Raw genomic sequence first — 16,577 nt, 5'->3', positions numbered from 1 at the left:
TCTGGGTATAGGCTGGCGTGGCGTGATGAAGCAACGATTACATCGCAGTTCTTGCTCTCACGTGACCTAAACGCTGTTTAATCTCGTTTGTGACGACGCAGCCACCCCATGTGACGCTGTAGCTCGGCTAACTGGCTGTAAAAGCACCAGCACATGAACGCAAATGTTGGCTGGCTGCGCCCAAAGGCAGCGAGCTGCAGTAATACACCAAGCTTTTGCCACCAGCCACGTGCCAGGCGCACAGCGAGACTTTGTTGCCGTTGCTTTGTTGTTCGCATAATGCTGTGCGTGTATATGTTTGCCCCTGCTTTGCACTGGTGCATTGCTCGCTTGTTACTAAATAAACATTCTTCTCATTCTGGTCACAGTCTGGAGTTGAGGTAGTTTGTGAAGCGTAAATGCAACGAAAAACAGCGTGAATAAACGGGACAAGAAAGAGACGAGGCACACATTCTGGTGGATGCGTGCTCAACGTGCCCATCAAATGAAAAAAAAATTCCGCACATCGTGCAACCAGTGGGTTCTGGCTGCCGAGGTTCGAGCCGATGGCATTCGAGTCTACTACATCTTTCACCCTTCCCTACGCACAGCCTTCGTCAAAAGTATATAACCCAAAAGCTTTGCGAGAGTATCATGCTGTCTGTCTCGTTATGCATCGCCACCTTTCCAAGTCCCATGAAGGTGAGAGAAACTTTTGTACTCACCCGTCCGAAAGTTAGGATTTCCACGGATGCTTCAACGGCGACATGTATTTTGCTCTGAATCAAACCCTTTGGGCTCTTTACTTTTGACAAAGGCGGTAAATGCATCTACCCGTAATCTGATCCAGCTCGGCACACATTTCGTAGATCAGCTCAACTGCCACGGAGCTCCGTCGACGTAGTGAACCACCGCAAAACATCCGATATATACACGGAAGCTGTCAACTTTTCGTTCGCTTCCTGTACGCCCAGAACAAGATGTCGCCACTAGTGTTAGATTCTTAACCATTTTTTTTCTCTCTTTAACCTCGACTAACTATTTTTTGTCTACTTCCTAAGACCCCTTAGCCGGAAAGAGTCAGCGCCCTTCCCAAAAAGTTTTCAAGCCATTCCGTTAGTCACAGAAGTTGGGGCACAAAATGCAGATGTCGACTCCTCTTAACTACGTTCGAGATTGCGTTCGGCCTTATTCGCATTCACTTCCTCTATGTCATGTCAAGACATAACTCACGAAAGGCGCTAGGCCACATAGGCGGAGGTGCAAGGAAGAGTTTGCGTTCGACTTTTGACGGCTATTATTCACGCCAGGGGCGCTGACCAGACGCGGTCGACATGACAGGCTATTCTGCTGCGGAGTAAGACAAACACAGCGGAATTTGAAGAGCTCCGGTTTCGTTAATAGCAGGCAGCGAAAACTCTATACTGTGCAAAGGCTGAGAGGAAAAATAGTCCCTCGAATTCTGTCTTTAGTCTGTCACACATTCTCCGCACTTCGCTTGCAAAGTAGCTGTTGTACGCTTTCACGCTTAGAGTGTGTGATATGTTTGGCTTCTAACCTTCTTAGAAGAGTCTAAGGGGGAATGGTAGTGCACCGCTGCAAGTGTAGAAGAACCAGCATAGTAATAAAAGTACAGATAAAAAAGAAATAGGAGGGAAGTTACGCTAATATACTAAAACAAACAGTAGTTAAGCAAGCAGATACATAAAACCTGTACACAGCGGACGTAAATCACAATTAGCGTGGTTATTCTTTCTAGCTGACGGCTAACGCGCACTGGATGCGTAATTAAGACGCTTGTAACAATGTATGCCAACCTACTGCGTCAAAGCATAAAGCCAGCTTTGACAACCTAGCTAGTAAACTCACGATAGGTACCTGCCTACTTTTTTTTGCTTTATCCCTTGTTGCCATCGTTAACAACAGCCATTATCGTTTGTTGTCTTGTTACCCGCTGCTCTAGTCTCGCTTTCTTTCGGCCCACTATAATTTGGGAGTGGCCAGTGTGTACGACAATAAAAAGGAGTTTTTTTCTTTGGAAGGGGTTTCTCCTCGATACACGCTGCACCAATCAAGCGCGAAGGTCGACTGCGCGTGTGGCTGGCTCAGAGAATCAACCAAGTCGCGGTGGTGTAGGGCCACCACGACAGATGTCGTTTCGCTCCCGACCGAGGCCGGTGCTTGGGACCTCCCGCAAGTGTGCGCGCGCGACATGACGACATTTCTCCGCCGTTTGCCTCTCCGCGGTCCGCCCCGCGGTTGCTCTCTCTCTCTCTCTCTCTTTCTCTTTCCTCTTCCTTCTGCCCTTTCCACTTTCCTTGGGCAAGTGAAGACGCGATTCCCGCTGTCAGCGGCAGAGCCCTGAGAGTGTGCTTGTGGTTGCGCGCCTACGTCGGACCTCACACGGGATTTGGACTCTCCCATCACCGTCGCAGACATGTGGAAGCGGGGAAAGCTCGCCTTCCTTCTCCTCCTCTTACAGGTATCATTCGTCTCGACTGGGACTTCTTGGCGGGCTAGTTAATACGCGTTACGAGTTAAGCGAAGCACCACGCACAGAGACTCTCCACAAAATGAGTGTAAGAAAACATGGTCGAAACTGCACTTGGGTCATGCATGTTCCATAGCATCTATTTCGCGATGAGTCTGCGTGTGCATGGAGTTGCTTACCCATCGCGTTAACAGCTTGTTAATTCTTGTTGTGGTGCCCGCGAACAACTATAGCGCAACAACGCGGATGTAAGAACTCTCAGAAGTTGTCGCTTTTGAGCTGGCTTGTCCTCGGAGCCGTTCCGCGTCAGTAGGCCCTAGGATTGCAAAGGACCCCTTTGGACAAGCAGGCAGATTGGCGGATGCAGTCGACGGGAGCCGGCATGGAGTAAAATGAAAAGATTAAACATATTTGGGGCGCGTTTATATCAACACTGTAAAGGTTAGGATGTATCGTTCGACGACGATCAGAATGACCTAAAAACAGCAGGGTCTGCGGCTAGCGACTTCGCCATCAGAAATTTAGCGATAACAACACAGAAGAATCCCCCGGCCGAGCATTAAGAAACAAGGAGGCGCTGCCAATAATTTATTGCCTATCTCTAAAGTGTCGCTTGATTATTTGAAGTTTTACTATTCCAGAGAGCAAATAAACACGTTTATCAGTGTTAACGTAAAACTAGCGAAATTTGTGCCAAAAATTATTACAGATAGTGGTTAACAACAAACGGCTGAAGAATACGAGTATTTAATGGATGGCACATTTTATGGCGCAAAAAGTTTATGACCTGTAAGTATTTTCGAACGCGCACGCAAAAAAACGGCTCATGGTGAGCAAGTGATGCCGAAATTTCTGCGCCTTGTTTTTTGTATTTTCAACCGAGCTAGGCTTGTAGTCATTCAAGGCTTTTCGGCCGGAGCAGTGAGAAGTGTTTTGGGCCGCATGAAGGCTTCCGCTTAAAATAATGTGCACACTCCTGCGTCGCTTCAGACTGAAGCCAAGAAACAAAACGGATAATTCCCAACAGACATATCTACGACATCTCTCGCCTTCAACACTTGTTTTGATCCCGTGACTGTACATGCAGTTGAAGGGCACTGCGGAGGGCATTGTGAATTGGGCCTATAAATCGCCTTCACACCACTAGTTGTTGCTGTTGCAAAAGTCGCTGTTGTCCCATAGTGTTTGCTAGGTTGTGGCTGCTTGTTCTTCCAACACACAAATAAATTCACAGTTGGTCTCCGCTACGCATTCAGGCGCGGAACGTGCGGTCGAGCGACTGAAACCGGCGGCCGACTAATCGATGGCTAGGCGTACAAATTCTCTTCTTCGCTAATACCAGCACCTCGCCATTGGTCAACGTGCCTGCATGGTCCCACGTGACTCATATTTAAAACTGCTTCACCGCAGGGGTCGCAATTTAGCACACAAAGCGAAGTACAGCTCACTTTCGAGACACCGACCGCTCATGTCAAGGCGGACAGGTCAGCCTGACGAATAATCATGTGTGCCCCCTACGTCAGCATGACGTTGGCGCCATCTGCCCTGCTATTGAACGACGCAGTCAGCTAGCGCAATCAGTCGTGGACAAGCGTGCAGCAATATCTGGTTGGTCGCACGCGTGGAGCGCCGTTCCGTCTCTTTGAAACGAGAGTCAGCGTGGCAAGTCGCGCCGAATCGCGTCGTTTTTCGCGCACGTACCTCCTCCTCTGCTCTGGAAGATGAGACGCGCGCGGTGCAGAGACAGACCGGAAGAGTGAGAGATCCAGGTTTCCACATTTCCCGTGTCCGCAAACGCGTTCCCAGGATTCCACTGTGGCCGCGTTGAAATAGTATAGCTAGCTGGGCACGGTCCGCAAACGCGTTCCTAGGCTTCCACTGTGGACGCGTTGAAATACTATAGCTGGGCGCGATAGACAGCAGCTGCAGCACGGAAATTAGAACTCCTTGCAACGACGGCAATGCACAGTGTTGCGGCCAACGGCAGCTGCTCGAACGGCACTGCTGGTCGCGAAAGTACGAACTGCAATTTAACGGCGGAGCTAATAAGTCAAGAACAGATGCCGACTCTTTCATCTTGTTTCGCAACCCACCACCTAAGAACAATAGGCTGGAGTGCATACACACCACATGGATTCAGCAAGCTTCGCGCTATTAAACAACGGCGTCAAGGTGAAAGATTATCGGTAAAAATTACGTGAATAAAATTTGTGCCACCGACGGCTTGATTTTAAGGTCGCACTAAAAAGCAGAATCGCATGGAAAATTCAATTCAGTTACCTATGCGTACGGGACTCCATATGGTTCAAAAGTGTTTCAAGAATCGCATTCTTAAGCTCGATGAAAGAATTACTGCCTTCGTAGCAGAGAATATTTACTGAAGGCATTATGACTCTTGCTTAGCAATTATGCTCGATCCTTTACAGGTGTGGTGAAATTAGTATGCGTCAGACAATGGGGATGACCGTACGCAAACTCTAACGTTACGGAGAATACGCCTTTTATATTTATTTTTTTACTTAAGACGCAGTGTTGATTTATCATACTGCTCATTTCCTCCAGGATCTCTTAAAAGAAACTTCCGTGCAGGCATAGTTATCTGAAAGAAAGACATGACATGACGACTCCTTGAAACTGCTTGACACATGCACTTCTGCGAAATTCATTGTTGTATGAACAGCCCGTGCTCAATTGTGGTAAAATCGGCTTTTCTAGTTTTCGTCGTGTCTACGTTTTGCTTTTTCTTTGCTAATTTTCGCAAGAAGAGAAGAGCTGAAATGTATTGTGCCTGTTTTAATATGCGTCGTTGGAGTATATAAACTGGACTCGCGGCCATTTCATATGTGCAATTTATGTCCTCCCAAAAATTCGGTCGTTTACAATGCCCTCCGTTCAAATGCTCTCATGATGTCGATGGTAACAACAAATATAACAAGAAAAGCAATAATAATGCTATTTTTTTATGTTTGCATGAAACGCGTGCAAGCAATACAGGGGAACCCAAGGTTCAGCTCTTCCAAAGCTTGTGAAGAACACACGTTACGCCCTGCATGACAAGGCTAATTTGTTTGTTTGTTTGTTTGTTTGTTTGTTTGTTTGTTTGTTTGTTTGTTTGTTTGTTTGTTTGTTTGTTTGTTTCGATTCCCGCACAGCCTAGCGCTGTTCTTTTAAAAATGAGGCAACGAGTGAGCACAGTGCACAAAATCACAGCAAAAAGAAATCCAGGGCGTATAGCAGCCACAAAAAAAGGAAAACAATGAAAATCCAGAGCCTACTAGCCGAAAGGGCAAACTACTAATCAATACAACAGGGGCAAAAACGTGGTATTGAAAGTGGCGGTGACGGTATCATTGCTCTGAGCGGTAAGAAGTTCCAGTCCTATTGTGCTCTTGGATAATCATAAAACTTCAACATCTTTATCAGTGTCTAGAAAGAATACGTTCAATTTTCTTTTCAAATATGCATGGCCTCTAGGGCTTGGAGCGGACAACTTACTGGGGGAGAAACGTCAATCTCAACCTTTCAGTTCTGCTTGCAGTTTCTCTAGCATAACTAGCCCCTCAATCTTGAAGTGTCCGACGTTGCGAATTGGTTCAAGTCTCGGGTGCTCTTTGAGGTTTTTACGCCACTGCACGTCTCCGCGCAGGTCTCCGTGATCATCGTGTACGCCCTGTGCGTGCAATACGAGGAGGCGGCCGACGCCTCCAACGGCCTCAACAGCATGTCCGAGGCACTCGGGGGCAACGCGCCCAAGGATAATTCCATCGACAAGTACTACCCCAGTGAGTGGGCGCCGCCATTCTTCCCTTTCCCCCCCTGTGTCAACAAGCCGGGCCCAGAAGGAAAACGCTCCGTGGAGAGATTGCGAGGAAAGACGCACCGCCGACCCCCCCCCCCCCCCCCCCCCTCCCTTCCTATCTTCGCACCGAGCCTCTTGACCGTTTGCGTCTTGGGCACACTTGGGAGCAAGTGCTGTGGAGATGCTGGAGATAATGCACCATACGCACAATATATACAAACAGGAGTGGCGACAGTCTTCCGTAAGTGGATGCGATATCGCTTCCAGCACGTGATAAGGCGTGCATAACCACACACTTTTAGCAGATTTGCTTTCTGAAGAGAGCTCCGTGTAAAAGCTAACACGTTGTTTATTGTTAGAAATTTCGACTTCGTCGCTCCACTGGCTTCTCTCGCGCCTTGAAGGATACTCGAAATTTCATGTCTTATAATTTGTCAATGAACTGAGCCATGCTTGTTAATGGCGGTTATACCCATATACCACATGCAAGACTTGGTCTGATAATATTAGCAAGAATAAAAACCTGGAGGAGGGGGGGAGTGAAAAGTGACCGCTTCAAAGCCTGGTCATAATAAGTGATAAAAGTCAGCGCAGGACGATGCGATACAATCAGCACTTTGGCCTGTCCTTTCTTCTTCTGCTAGTCTGTCTTGTGGAGCTACAGCACCATTTTGCGATAAAGTCAGTCCCGCGCAGCCTCCTGTGAGGTGTTTTGTTCGCCACGTCCGGGTCTCGGCTCTCACATGGGGCAGACTTTAGCTTGGCCGGAAAGAGAAAGGAGAAAAAAAGCAGCTTCAAGAGGGCTTGTACTCCGAATTTTGAAAGCGCAGGTGTACACAAGGGACGACAGAACTGGACAGGACAAGCGTTATATATACAGGAAAATGCCATCCAAGTAACCCAACAAACAACATTTTCAAGAGGGCTGAGATTGCGGAGGTCGACATCATGACGTAACGCTCCCTTCTGAGCTTTCTTGCTGCCACGGTTTAGATTTTAGGCAAACGCTTTTGACTGCAAGTTCTGGTTGCAATTTCCGCCCGCAAGCTCTGTGCCTCACCTTGGACTGTCGGGATTGGCCGCCGCATGGATACAGCACGGTCACGGACTGAATTAGCAGGTGAAGGGTTAACTAAACAAGCAGCGGGACTGAAATAAAAGTTCGCCAGCTTCTGCCAGACCCCAGACATCCCGACCCCCATTAGCAGGCGCATAGGTTCTCGCTATGCTGCCTATCATTGCTGCATGTATGCGAGTGGCAAGACACCCAAGAGCATTAACGGGAGAAAACGTTTTCACTACTGAAACGTGAAATCCGATTGTATGGCTCCAGGATAGTCTGACAGCTTCGACTTACAAGTACTGAGAAGCTAGGTCGTTCAAGAGAGCCGGCTGACCCAATAAATAAGGCGGTATTCAAGCAGGAATTAGTAGTAAGGACTGGGCGAAGATGACGCTGATGATGAGTATGATGGTAATGATCGTTCTAATGTGTGTGCAGTTTTGCATATAGGAGCGTTATCGGGGCATCCCGGACAGTGTTTGTATTGGTGGTTTCCGGGTGGTGTGCCCGAAGTTCGAGAAAAAAAAAAGCTTTACGTTTTAACCTCACGCGAGGGTCCTTGAATGGGCCACAGTCGCGATGGCGCTGTTTGTCTATTTTGCGTGTCTGTTGGTTATGTGGCTCGCCATATAAGAGCACATACTCTTTTCCTAGAAATGGTAAATCGAACTGCCATTGATTCGTTATCGAGGTGACCAAGGAACCAATCAGTAAGTAAGCGAAATATGCGGCCGTTTGTTACCTTGTAGCTGTGTAATTAGATGTATATATATCGATAACTTTCACTGGCTTGCAGAGTTAGCTCGAGTCTAGCTGTCAGAACGCTTTTTCAGAATACTCGATCACAAAAACACAAGGTCACGTGGAACTTTCGTGACATGCGTGTGGGTCGTTCCAGTAGTGCACAGAAGATTACGTGAAGAGGGCAGTTTGAAGCGCCCTTTGTCGTCGCAGAGTGACTGGCACTTGGCGCTGATCGGCTGCCGAACTGAGCCGCAAGGCAGCCTATACTCGACCAAGATGCCCGAGTGACGTGGAGAGTAACGCAAGGGGGGGTGGCTCGTGGTCATCAGTCACCGACAAAGGGCCCGACACCATGCCGTTGCTTTCCTCGAGGACGGGGGGCCGAAATACCCGAGCCACGCGCTGCGCGTCGCTCGCACCAGGAAGTCGCTGCTCGGGCGAACACAAAGGGCCCCTTGTGGAAGCGCCAACCACAGACCGAAGAGGACACAAGCTCGCGTTTCTCTGGCCGATACATTTTTTGCGCTTTAACGTTTTCTAGCTGAAATTTTGGTTTTTGATTATTGACCAATGTATTATGTCTCGGCTGCTCCTCCCCCCCCCCCTCCCTTCCCCTTATGTAATGCCCTAACCCAAGGGCAGTTTCAAACTTTTGGCTATTAGGGGTAGTTAGCTAAAGCTTCGTCATTTCGGTCTTCCACACCGCTTAGACAGGCATGCAGGGCTTGCGCAAAACATTGTGGTGTGGTGCACAGGACCAAGGTATGTAATCTGCCTCTGGCATTTGCTCCAAAAGCAATGCTGAAAATTATGGCAGTAGTGGAGGGCTCCGGAATCACTACGGCACCTCTTCCTTTCTTCTTTCGCTCCCTCCTTTATCCCTTCCCTTACGGCGCGGTTCAGGTGTCTAACGATATACGAGATAGATACTGCGCCATTTCCTTTCCTCAAAAATCAATTATTATAATTACGGCATGCGCGATGACTCAGACGCACGTAAATGAATGTCCACAGGTGTGACTATAGGAACAGTGCTATTCTATCTAAGCTACATAACCATTGATACTCTTCGTCTGTATGCTAAACCAGAATAGTAAAACATCGCCGCGATCGATCTCCATGGCACTCAGAAATGAGACAACGTCCTTTTCTTCAACTATAGACTTTTTCAAATTCATCCTTTTGAGCGCAACCCCATAACTTCTGAACTGTACCGTTTCACTGGCGGATTTCACAGCAACAGACTATTGGGCATGCATGGCACACTCCAATATGCACGTACGCTGAATCAATTTGTCTGAACGAAAACAAAAGTACTCGCGAAGTCGCTCCCAATGCGATACTTAAAACGTCCGTGCAGCAGCACAAATGGAAAGTGTGCGCCTGAACAAAATGATCTCGCATCCTGTATCGAACAGCGCGAACACAGACAAGCACAAGAGACGAGGAGACACACGAACACAGCAGCGCTTCCTCTTGATCCTCTTGTGCTTGTCTGTGTTCGCGCTGTTCGATACAGATTGCTTAACCAACTAGCCCGCCAACTTCGTTCAAACGCTTTCGCGCCATCGGCAGCCATAGATTACAGATGTTTACTACGGGCTGACCTATCAGGACCGATCTGGAAAGTGACCCTTGAAAAACAAACGCAGCAGCTCCACGCGAGCATCTCCACACGAGAAAGGGCGATTGATCAGAACGGCCGATATTGTGAAACATTCGGCGACAGCACGTCACACAGCGGCGTCGGGGCACGCCGCATTCCGCGCATCTAATTATACACGCCGGCGGCGGGCCATAGTGTGCGGCCAAGAACAAAGCAGCCGTGACTGTCGCGTGGTCGAAAACGATTTCTCGTTCCACGGAATCAGTGGGGCGAGCGCTGCTACTCGCCGCTGGCCCGTGCCGTGATGGCCGCCGGCGTTTTTGATCGAGACTAGCCTTTCCCACCCACCCCCTCTATTCCCTTCCTTTCATTTCATCTTTCTCTCTGTCTTTATGGGTTTTCCTGTCTCTCTCGGTCCTTTTCTTTCTTTCTTTCTTTCTTTCTTTCTTTCTTTCTTTCTTTCTTTCTTTCTTTCTTTTTTGATTTGTTTGTTTGTTTCTTTCTTCCTTCCTTCCTTCCGTTTTTCTTTCCGTCTTTTTTCTTTCTTTCTTTGTTTCTTTCTTCCTCTCTCTCTCTCTTTCTTTCTTCACTCTTTATGTACTATTCGTTCCTCCGTTTCTTTCTACTCCTCTTTCTTTCCGTGTTGAGGCCACGCGAACCGTGGCGCTGGCATCCGGTGGCCGGTTCGCTCACTCTGGCCCTATTTTCTTCAGCACAGTTCGTGCCTTTTTTATCTTTGCCTGCGCACTGGCTGCATAGCCGGCGGGTATGTTTCGCCAATTACCGAACCATTGTCGGGGACCAAAAGATTACCCACGCATAGGGCCCACGCGTGCTTCTCACATGAGTGCTGCGTGTATCAACAAAACGCAACCTTGGCCTTTTCTGTGTAGCCTGGTATTAAGGATTGCTCACGGAGCGCGATGCGTGCGTTCACGGGCACACGGCAGATAGACGCTGGACACGAAGTCAATTTGCACGACAACAGAAGCGCACTCATCCGTTAGTCTCCGTTAAGCGTGGAAGATCTTTTTCTTTTCGCATCTACCACAGGGTAGAACGAAAATGGACGTACTGAACTTGAGAGCGAAGTATCGGAGGTCGCTGACATTACTGCGAATGATACACTGCAGACGATAGATTGAATGGCTTCAGAATTGCAGAAGACGGGAGAACGGGTGCACGGTATGACACCATGAACACTATGAATGAACAGGCCTGCGAATTCTTAAAGGCAGCTTCGCGTGAGTACTCGTCACCCTGAATAGAGCGCTAGGGCGCTGTGCGACAACCAGTAAAAAGCGGACATATCTACTGCAACCTTTCGGCATAAGGTGAGGAGCTCGTGCTGCTATAATAGGTCCAGGTAGTAGCGCTTCCAAGCAAACAGCGATGTAGGACCTAGCTGCCGCGACGAGGCGTCGATTTGTTTGCTCCTCAATGCCTTTCTCGAACGCTCTACGCAAAGCTGACACGCGCTGTGTACTGTTCGCACACAGCGTTTGTGATACCGTCCACATGCTAGCGAAGCACCACGCAGGTGCTTCTTGTGATTCACGTTGGGTTCGCTACAGCTTTTATCCTGTAACATGACCTCATAGATTGTAGGTAGCTGCGAGTGACTTTCGCTTAAATGGGAGAGTCACGAGACCCGCGCTAAAGATTCGAACGACCGCGAAACAAAGAAAAAGGTCATTTGTGGGTCATGTGCAGTATCTTGTAAGGAAGATGCACATTTATGTAACAAATACGTTAACACCGCGTCCACTGAGGCAGGGGCGTTTAACAGAGGCGTGGCGTTACTGACAGGAATATACATATGTCGACGCTCCTATACCGGGTGTCCAGCTAACTTGAGCCAAGGGTTAAAAAATAAATTATGAGAGACAGGCGAGTGAAACCAGTTGCATATCATATTCGTGACAATCATCCTGCGCACTACAGGCAATCTTTTGTTTCGCAAATAATTATATTTTGATGAAGTTTAATTACCTAAATTAATAAATATTGACTTTAGACAAAAAAATTGCGTTTGAAGAGTTGTCGAGCACCTTCAGAAACCCCCATTCAATCACTTACGATAAGGAAACCCTCACGTGTGTCTCTTTTTTCCCAGCTCCAAAGAAAGCCCGCGAAATACAAAATAAACCACCCGACTAACGCAGCTGCGCGCCACGATCGTGCTGCTCTCAAGCGTGATTTGAGCAAACGAAATCACCAGCAGCCTTGATTCGACGGCCCCGCAGTAGCGGCAGGCCGATATGCTGGCGGCGGCAACTCGCAGCGTCTTGTGTGCCACTGGCTGACGCAGACGAAAAAACCGCCGCCAACATATCGGCCTGCCGCTGCTGCGGGGCCGTCGAATCAATGCTGCAGGCTATTTCGTTTGCTCAAACCACGCTTGAGAGCAGCACGATCTTGGCGCGCAGCTGCGTTAGTCACGTGGTTTATTTTGTATTTCGCGGGCTTTCTTTGGAGCTGGGGAAAAAAGAAACACACACGTGAGGGTTTCCTTATCGTAAATGGTGGAATGGGGGTTTCTGAAGGTGCTCGACAACTCTTCAAATGCAATTTGTTGTCTAAAGTCAATATTTATTAATTTAGATAATTAAACTTAATTAAACTGTTAATTAATGGCGAAACGAAAAATTGCATGTGGTGCGCGAGATGGCTATCACCAATATGCAACTGGTTTCACTCGCCTGTCTCTAATAATTTATTCTTTAACCTTTGGCTCAAGTTAGCTGGGACACCCGATATACACTCAAGGACAGCTACACCATGTTAGCAATGTTCAAAGTAAGCGCACAATTTATATCTGTACTAGTTTTTGTCACAGTGAATGTAGGAACTCGCCTTTTGCCGATTTTGAAGCCAACAACGGTTGGGCTAAAACCCTTCTCCCTCGCTTCTGAAATGAAAATTGCGTGAGGGGGCGGGGCAGGGGTTGTTGTTGATATCGTGACATGATGCGATTACGCTGCTGCATGCCGAAGAATGTTTGTCAAAGGTCTCGTTCCGCTCTTGCACGCATGACGAAAACGAGGTTGCAAGGTGAGAGGGCTGTCCCGTTGAGCGAACGCACGTGCTCCGGCCTTGGTGGTGCGGACGGACAGCTCTGGCGGCTCTGGCCTCGCGTGTAGCGGAGTCAGGCGCACACACAGGGAGCGGTTGAAACGCGTGCGATACAGTGACGGCGTCTCGGTGAGGCTCGCACAAGGCGGTGCGTTGTAGCCAGTTGGAACGTTTTGAAAGTATCGCGATCCTTTGTCATTTGCCTCCAGGTTTGGGAGATTTTTGGCTGCAGCATTATGTTTCAAGCAGGAAAAGCGCTTCTGTAGTAATCTGAAAACTTTTCCGGTAACTAACTCTAATAGCCAACTTTTCATGTAATCATTCTGTCTTCGCAGGGCTTTTAAAGGGACACTGAGGAGAAATTGAAGTTGGCTTGTATCGATAGAATACCAGCTCCTGATCACAAAAACGCCGCTCTTACTGAAAACAAAGCTCTTGTAAGGTAGAAAATAGCAAGAACCAAAATACAGGTATCGCCACCACAGGCCAATCTTGCAAGTACAAGCGTAGTGACGCCATAGGACAAGAGACGCCACCTTGGAGGAATTTTCCATTCTACTTAGCGTCGCGAATCTCTGAGGCTGACAAAGGTAGGTAGCGCAGATCAATATTGAAGTAAGTTTTGTATTAAAACCAATAGTGCACTTTTATCACACAAGGAAGGCAGGCAAAAGACAACCTGAATGTTGGAAGCAAAGAATACGGATGCTTGGCGGCGCCACAGGCGGCCAGGAGAGTTTCGATTTTTTATTGGTTCGATTCCGAACCTCGGCACCGGACTTCTTTTATTTAGTCAGTGGGCGGGGGGTTTCAATGGCTCCCATGGATGCCGCCGCTGAACACGTTGGTTAGCGGTTAAGCGCAGGCTCTGTTAAGGCGCGTTTATGCTGCGGCGAGGCGCGCGCGCGCGCGCGCCCTGCACGGCGAAGTTACGTCGGTCAAAGCGAGACCCTCTATACTGCGCTTGACCGCCGACGCGTTCGGCGGCTTCGGCGCACTCTGACCGCATTGGCGGGGAGATTGGAGCATGTATCTATTTCGCGCCGAGTGCGCCAGCCGCCGCCGGCCCGGCCAGACTGATATGGCTCCGCGGCGAGGTGCGCGTTATATTCAATAGCTGCGGCAGTTCGGCGGAGCTGTTCTCTTCGAGCTCGGCTATTTTAATCCATTCACAGTACATATCTGAAGGTACATGCAAGTTGGCGAGAGAGCTAGATCCAAGTGGACCCGTTGTATCTAGCGGAAGCCGTTGAAGCGTCGTGCGCCGTCTTTGGTTTCAAGCCGCCGACTTTAAACGCGACCGCCGTCGGGCACCCATTTGTTTTTTGTGGCAAAAAATAAATAAATAACTTGGCCCTTGCAACCGTGGGAGACCTCGACGCGGCCTGCTGCGCCATGCAATCGCTCCGTTCAAGGAATCTCCAATCCGTTGGCCCCAAAGCCCCGGCCAGCCTCCAATGGGCGCAACGCACCCCTCGCGACTCCCCGCACTGGGGTTATGATATTTAGTTTGCAACGGCTGCTCTCTGAGGAAGGGGGGAAACCACCCGCCGGCGCCTAACCTAACCGTGCTCCCTCAAAAGCATCGCACGCTCTGTGGGGCTGAGGTCGCTGAAATGCAGGCCAGAGTTTTTGCGAGAACTACGTCGTCGGGTTCGGGAACGGGATCCATCGTAACGCTGGCAAGACGCCGGTGCAAACGTAAACGAAGCGACGGTGGCGACCCCCGATAGATGCCTTCAACGTGCGGTGGCGGCAGCTTTCATTTCGGCAGCTGCTAGACATAGAGCTACTACTACCAACACTAGAGCGAAAGCGGCGGCAGCATTCCCATGTAAACCCTCTCCTCTTTTTTATAACCGTGGACGACATCCATCTTGTTACTCCGCTCAAGGTTCCCTGAATGGTCCAGGCGACCTAGACCAGGTTTAACGGCAGTTTGCAGCGTACTAACCTGGCAACCTCACAACTTCCCCCAGCATGGCCGCACGCTTCGTAGTGCGCGTCAAAAAGTTGTACGAGGAATGGTGCTGCGGCTTGCTTACGTACCGTGTTGAATTCCTTTCTAGTTCATGCGCAAAATGTTCCGGATGGTGCGCGCACGAAGATACTTCCAGGTGGTGGCGAATCTTGTGCCGCTGATTACGTATGATTTGTGTTTGTGTGAGCCGAGATCAACGAGGATTGTTGGCGAGTTTCAGCAAGGTTTGTTTTGATGTACGGGGTATTATAAAACATGCATGCCCCGTGCCTTTTGACGTAACCTGGAGTCCCTTTAGTAAAGTGTGCACCATCGCCACCTCCTGTCTTCTCCGGCGGTCAGATCTCGTTGGTGTTCCACACAGGAGACGAGGCAGAAGGGAGACGACACTCGCGCAGAGTGCAGCGCATGCCTTCTGTACCGCTGCCTGTTAAGATGCGAATTCTGTTTGAATACAACGGAAGATCTGTAACAGACTCCGTTCCGAAAGGTTTAATCTGCTCGCAACGAAGCACCAAACTGTACATACATGGAAGAACTTTATGCAAGAGACATGTGGGATAAGTCGCACTCGGAGAGCACTAACAGAGTATTGTGCAAGGTGATGATAGTAAAGAGAAACGTTGGAATGCGGTTTGCTTGCGTACAGCTTTGGAAATATTATAAATTCAGGCCATATTCTGTAAAACAAAAAATTGACAATCACTGTATCTGCAGAATTACAAGCATGTGAGATTATTATACAACCTGCCACTGCAAAGTTACAGCTGGTTTCATAGTTCACACTCATTTAACTTGAGCAGTTATGTTCGTGAATGCCTGCTTTTTATTTCTGCCATAAATTCACTGATGTTATTGTTGTACACAATAGACAAATAAAAGTATCATAGCTGGTAAATAATGTCATTGCACATCTTTTCACACACTCAAAGAATGCACATGAAAAAAATAGAAACAGTACCAAGACCTCTGCTCTCATTTTTTGAACACCTAATAGGGCAGTCTTGATGCAGTACTAAGGGGAACATGGAAAAAAAGACATGTTCAACCTAGTATCAATACAGTGATTTTGCATGAACAATGTTCGAATAAGGGTTCGATGTCGCTCTTCATCATACTTGTTATCTATAGCAGGACTGTGCATCTGGTGCAAATCCCTTCAGAAATAGCATCCCTCATAGTCCGTGCCACTCTGGGACGTTAAACCCCACAAAACCAAAAAATAGAACCTTCAGAAATGCACATGAGCATCTGTGTAAAAGCTGAAATGTGCAACTGCTTTGCATTTAGATTTCCTTAATGCGAATAAATGTTTGAGTACTTGCTGAACAGTTCAGTGATCTTAGCTTCGGAAACATTTTCTGCACTGAACATTGCACTGGTGAAGAGTTGTTGCATTACACATATAAGGTGTGTTTTAAGGAACTTCAACAAAAGGATTCTTATTTCTTCTACTACAATCAACAGACATATTTACCTTGCGTGTCATGCATCATTGCCATTTATCTGACATAAGGCACGACACGAGATCTTTGCAAGGCAATGGAACGCAGTCCTGAATTTTACACTGCGATACCACTTTATAAACATGCACATTGGCCAGGTTCATTCCTACAATGCACTGGTGAAGCTACCCCACTACGGTCACTGTAGCAACAGTTGAACGCCAACTTTTGATAATGTAAAATCAGGAGTATTTAAGAGAATATGAAATGCGGCTAGTTGGAACAGCTGGTACTCTGTATTTTGTAATAAATTTTCGGCGTGTGTAAGACCCCCAGGTATCAAAATTATTGAAGAATCCTCTTCTGCAGCGTGCTGCATAACCCAAGTGCGACT

The 16,577-nt window shown here is 48.2% G+C and overlaps 1 protein-coding gene across 1 annotated transcript in view; it reads left to right on the top strand.

Moving 5' to 3' along the window:
* The first annotated feature begins 2,319 nt into the window (after positions 1-2,319).
* LOC144093554 (ammonium transporter Rh type B-like) overlaps positions 2,320-16,577 on the top strand; it is a 41,330-nt gene continuing 27,072 nt past the window's right edge. The window contains exons 1-2 of the mRNA XM_077627085.1: positions 2,320-2,461; positions 6,117-6,252. Of these exons, the coding sequence (XP_077483211.1) occupies positions 2,417-2,461; positions 6,117-6,252 (181 nt within the window). The 5' untranslated portion in view covers positions 2,320-2,416. The remainder of the gene's footprint in view (positions 2,462-6,116; positions 6,253-16,577) is intronic.

The sequence above is a fragment of the Amblyomma americanum genome, chromosome 6, assembly GCF_052857255.1.
Source record: "Amblyomma americanum isolate KBUSLIRL-KWMA chromosome 6, ASM5285725v1, whole genome shotgun sequence".
Lineage (NCBI taxonomy): Eukaryota > Metazoa > Arthropoda > Arachnida > Ixodida > Ixodidae > Amblyomma > Amblyomma americanum.
This window is presented reverse-complemented; position numbering and strand designations above follow the sequence as displayed.